General features: G+C 38.2%; 1 protein-coding gene across 1 annotated transcript in view; it reads left to right on the plus strand.

Annotated features, from left to right (window-relative positions):
* The window catches only part of nectin4a (nectin cell adhesion molecule 4a), an 18,506-nt gene that overhangs the window by 9,172 nt on the left and 3,697 nt on the right, over nucleotides 1-5,637 (plus strand). Inside the window, exons 5-9 of the mRNA XM_008327437.3 lie at nucleotides 89-206; nucleotides 3,161-3,315; nucleotides 3,423-3,573; nucleotides 3,873-3,948; nucleotides 5,046-5,108. Of these exons, the coding sequence (XP_008325659.1) occupies nucleotides 89-206; nucleotides 3,161-3,315; nucleotides 3,423-3,573; nucleotides 3,873-3,948; nucleotides 5,046-5,108 (563 nt within the window). The remainder of the gene's footprint in view (nucleotides 1-88; nucleotides 207-3,160; nucleotides 3,316-3,422; nucleotides 3,574-3,872; nucleotides 3,949-5,045; nucleotides 5,109-5,637) is intronic.

The raw sequence follows: 5,637 nt of genomic DNA on the forward strand, positions 1-5,637 counted from the left end.
GAGAGAGAGAGAGAGAGAGATTGATAGATAGTGTGTTTAACAACTCGCACCTCACTTTTTCTCAGTCATTTCTTTTCCGTCCCGACAGTCCCACCTGATTCAAAGGTGTCTGGCTTCAAAGGAGACTGGTACCAGGGTCAGGAGAATGCTGCCCTGAGGTGTGTGAGTGAAGGAAACCCCAAACCACAGAGTTTCACCTGGATCAGGTACAGCAGGAGTCTCCTCCCCTCTCTGCCTGTCTGGCACTGGTGTGACTAAGTGTCTGATATGTCGGGTCACTGTTTATTTTCCTGTAATATCTCACACAATCGTGTCAATTATTGTCTTAATTCAACCAGGAAACTGTCAGAGTGGTGACACTAAGACCAGTCTTGATCTTGGGGTAGACTGAGTGACTTTATTCAATTGTTTAAATGTAGCTGTTCTTGCTTGAAGATGTGGTACAAAATAATTTGATTCTCGACCCTTTCCATGACAAACCGTCTTAACATGCTTTGGTTTTGTCTTTAGGACATGTCTAAAACCATCAAGTCATCAGATTAAACCATGTGATTCAACATTCTTACTGACATGATTTCCAACTCATGACAGCGCAGTTCATGATACTATAATATTAACCTTTTTATGTCTACATTATTTTAATTAGCTTACGTTAGCTAAATTAATTCTCTAATCAATATTAATTAACAGCTGCTATGTCAACATTAATTCCGGATATACATTTTCTAAAAAATACACATGACATAATACACAAAAATACAAAGTAGTAGTAGCAGTAGTGCATTTTGATCCTGTTTAGTTAAAAAAAAACTAAAATACAAATGCAGATTATTAATGTGAAATGCATTATTTTGCCTATCCAAATGTTATTTTCTACATCTTTAATATCGTTTTTGTTTTACCACCCAGCAGCACTACATGCACCACTAACAAAATTTAAGTGACTTATTGATAGCAACTATATCTGTCTGCTATATAAGTCCTAACAGCCATTAGTTTGCATTGCCATACATTTAACTGACATCCTGCTTCATTATTGTCCTTACAAAAAAAGGTACCAGTTTTAAAATAGATTGTACTGATTTTTGTGCTGCAAACTCAAGTGCAGACACTATGATGTTGCATTTATTGATGTTGCATTTTGTATTTATTATCTCACTGTCCTCTGTGTGCCACGTCTGAACTGTGTCCACCGTGCTGCATTTGCTGTGTCTGGTGTGTACAAAGTGCAGCTTTAATTCTCTGAAATACACTCCACCCATTCTTCATTGCTTAGCTAAACAAGTCCTGACATTGTCATCACCTCTCCCACTGCTTTACCAGCAATTGACAGGTACAAATGTTGTGTGTGTGTGTGTGTCATCTGAAATGTATCACCACACTGCCCTGCTTTAAACTCTGATGGTTCTTTAGGGCACACAGACGTCCTCTGTCTGAGTCATCTGTTGTCTTCTTTTGGTGCATTGACACAATGTCAAGGTGTGTTAGAGACTTTGACTGGAAAACTGTGTGATGTAAAATGTGACCGAAAGAGGAACAGCCTAGGCCTAGTGTTGGGTCAGGTTCATTTTTCCCCTTTTTGTGTTGTCAGAAGTCGCGCTTTTTTGGCTTTTCGTTTGTCACAGATGTCTAAATGAGGGGTTGAAACACACTCACACAGAAAAGCACACACGGCTACAGCAGTGGGAGAACCTGTTGGATGTGTCAGTGAAAGACGGCGGGTGAACTAATATCTTGTGTCACAGTGTCGTGTTGCGGCTTGTGCCAAAAGCAGACGGATGAGATAGTTTCACACGAAGGAGGGAGGAAGAAAAAAGGGGGGATTAGGTAGGGAAAAATAAGGATGAGCACTTTGAAAGAGGGTGAACAAATGTCTATAGCGTGGGGGAGAGAAGGAGAGAGTGAGTGAGGGAGCAAGGGGGGAGCAAAATGTCAAGAAGGGGAGACAGCTATGACTGTAAAATCTTAGTTATTAGATATTAGATTTGTGTATGTATTTGTCAAAGAAAGTTCCTCTTTCCCGCTATTGAAACAGGCACACTGTACCTTCACTGTGCTAAGGATGTAGTGACTGGGATTTGAATAGAAACACAAGGGTTTGTTTCATAATGCTGGAAAGTTTCTATGCAAATCTGTTGTGAAAATTGTGAAGAAAAAAAACCCAAAACAAAACAAAGTCTTTCATTTTGGCAGAGATTCAAGGAAATAAAATAATAATACAGTACCTCATGGTTAGGGATGATGGTTAATTGTGTATATTTAACCTGAGTTGTGGTATGGTTGTTTCAAAACAGCAACCTGTATATAATAAGAAAAAAATAAAAACACTACTACTAATAATCATCATCATAATGTTCCTGGTAATAATTCTTATACAACATTTTAAGACATAATACATATTGTTAAAATAATAATAATTATGATGATACATAATCATAAATAGTATTATGTTATGGTTATTGTGCAACATTTCACACTATATTCTTATAAATTATTACTCTGTCACAGTCTTAATTAAAAAAAACATTTTTGAATTGGAGGTAGGTAAAACATTTATATCATCACTATACATCTCTAATAATAATAATTGTGATGCATTATTAACTTGCAGTGGCGCTTTGGCCCAGAGGCAATGTCTCTGTCATTGGTGTGGAACCCCAGGGTTCACCTCCTGGGCAAGTTCGAATCCCGGTTAGGGCGGTTGGTACCTTCCAGTGGAGGTTTGGGGGGGTTGGTACGGTGCAATGTGATTTGGGTGGTGACTGCTGCCCCCGTGACCTGGTAACGGATAAGCGGATGAAAATGGATGGATGGATATTAACTTGCAATAAGTCCTTATATTGTCCTTGTGTTTATTGAGATACTTTAGTTTGGTATCTATCCTCCACTTCTGTAAGGTTTTCACCAGTGCATCACCATACCACCAAATCTGTTGTTTTAGTTAGCTTTTTAGTACAGTTTTGAAGATATTGTTTTTGTCAATTCTTCTAAATCCTATTTAAATTTATCACCCATTAATAACTGAATGATCCTGTTCAAACAGTAAGATGACAGAGGCCTTTTGGGCTCAACTCAAAAGTGATAATGGAATTGTGAAATTTGCATCTTGAGTCCTGCTGATCTGAATGTGTGACTTTGTACTGTGTTTTGGTCTTTGCAGAAAAGGCTCAGATCTGCCTGAAGGTGTGATCCCTCAGCTGAACGGAACACTGCTCTTTGGGAGACCGCTGAGAATGTCTGACAAAGGCACCTATCAGTGTGTTGCAAAGAATGAAGTAGGAGTAGGCACGGCAGAGTTGGAGGTTACTGTGAAAGGTACATGACTGTGTGCTTTTAATTTGACGGATTGAAATTCAAAGACTAGCACTTGTTGGGGAAAGAACTACTGTACATGCAGCTGATAACTCATCCCACCACTGCAGACAAAGAGGAGCAGAGTGAGCACATGTTAATGCTCATCGTGGGAGGCGTGGCCAGTGGACTGCTTGTCTTGATGCTCATCATCGTCATCTCAGTCACATGTCATCACAAACGCAAGAACCACAGACTGGAGAAGGAGCTGACTGAGAAAAAGTAGGTTGACGAAAACACGCAACGCTTAATTGACGTGCAATGATAATGAGAAACACGTAATGATGTTGATGTTGCCAAAATAATTGACTTAAATGAGGGTTATTATGATGTTTCAGTAGCACACACAAGACAATGAACATAATTGATAAAGGAGACATCAAGTAGAGACAAGAAAATGAATAATAAATAGGCACAAAATTGGCAGTAAATGCGGTATTATGCGGAACACAGTACCTTTGTGTACACAATCTGCATTATTTTTACTGTTCATACAAAAGTCTGTTCTCTTGTTTTCTCAGGGAGGAAATTTCCAGTCTCTCCCGACAGGCATCTATCAGGAGAATGAACTCTGTCAGCACGGATGTTAGAGGAGCGGTAATATTTCTTTAATTGTTTTTTTTTTTTTTTTCAATCCAAACCCACTGTTTTACTCTTTGCTTTTTTTAATGCCCTTCCTGTTCCTGCATGGGCCTATTAAGATAGTGACCTGCTGAGCCACGTCACTAAAAAGTGTGCACAGCCACGTCACTGAAAAGTATGTAGCTTCCCCTTCTCCTCTGTAGAGGGTGCTGTCATTGCAGTTCAAATGTACTTTGTGCACTGGTTAACAGATAAAAATCCATCAAAATATTCCTCAGGATGTTACAGAGAAGGGCCTGAGCATATGTACATGACAATATTGTGACGATACTTCATTGTGCCATAAAATGCTCAATTCAGTCAAATTTTGACTAAATAAAAACCCCTAGCAATTAAATTGTCACCTTAAACAAACCGAGCGCTGTGTGCTGGTCCCCTCTTTTTTTTAATTTGCAGTTCAGCATCTTTTTAGCAACATTACTGCCCTCTAGTGCGGCGGGGTAAAACTCAATCACCACAGGGTACATTTATAGAACAGTCTAGTACTGACGATGCTTTAATCAGAAGTGAAGAATTTAAACAGACTGTAGCAGAATTAAATTTTTTTTAAAAAGAACTTCAGTTTATTTTATTGTATATTTAATTAGAATTGGAATTTGAGAAGCAAAATGCTGAGTTACAGTAGCTGCCATGCGGTGATACTCATAGACTTTGACCATCCACATTAGTACAACCATGTGCATGTGACGCTCTGGTGGGTTGCATAAAATGATGTGATGAGCTGGATTCGACCTGCGGGTCATGAGTTTGACAGGTCTAATCTAGTGGGTCTATTTTTTTCTCGTAGACATATTAAAAAATAATAATAAAAAAAGAAAACAAAGTGGAAGAAAATTAGCATTCCTGTTTGAAATACCACTGAAACTTTCTTTTTGAAAATAACAGAGAAGTTTGCAATGTTATTTTTTTTTGATACTTTGCTCTGTTATTGTGTGTTTCATGAACAGGATGTTAACGGAAGGTTAATGCAAAGTTTATGGTGGGTCTCATATCAAAACTGAAAATAATCCCACAGCTAATCCCACACACCTGTTTTTTTTATTTATTTACAGACAGAGGAAAGCATCCCTCTGAGAGTGGAAGGAACTCTGAGGACCAGCTTGTCTTCCTTGGGGGTTAGTCTACATATCTATCTCACTCTGCATGCTGGGCCGGGCCTGGGCACTGAAGCGTTACTGCTCAGATGTCAGGAATCTAAATTCTGAGTTTTAGCATAAAAAAAATGTACGTAGAAATCAAATTCATCCTGCTTTTCATAATTATATATGTTATCAAACTATTTTGTTTCATGCATCATAAAACCCAATTCTCCAAACCCATTTTAGTCATAAATACTGCTCAAGTGATTGTTTCGTAATGTTTATTCTAACTTCTGTGAAGGATTGCTGCATATGGTTATTTTAGGTGACCTGCACTGACCTTTGTAATAAAGGTTAAAATGTCAAAGGAAGTAATGTTGTAATTATTATTATTCTCACAATGCTTTGTAGTTTTTAAGCAGAATAAGCTCACCACTTGTGTGACGTTTCACTTGGTATATTGCGATGTGAATTCTAATAAAGTGTTTTGCAAGGTTTAAAAACAGAGAAGTAACAGCACTTTGGCTCTGTCAAAGTGACTTGCAACCTTTTTTATTTCCTGCTG

Source organism: Cynoglossus semilaevis, chromosome 1 (genome assembly GCF_000523025.1).
Source record: "Cynoglossus semilaevis isolate Cse_v1.0 chromosome 1, Cse_v1.0, whole genome shotgun sequence".
Classification (NCBI taxonomy): domain Eukaryota; kingdom Metazoa; phylum Chordata; class Actinopteri; order Pleuronectiformes; family Cynoglossidae; genus Cynoglossus; species Cynoglossus semilaevis.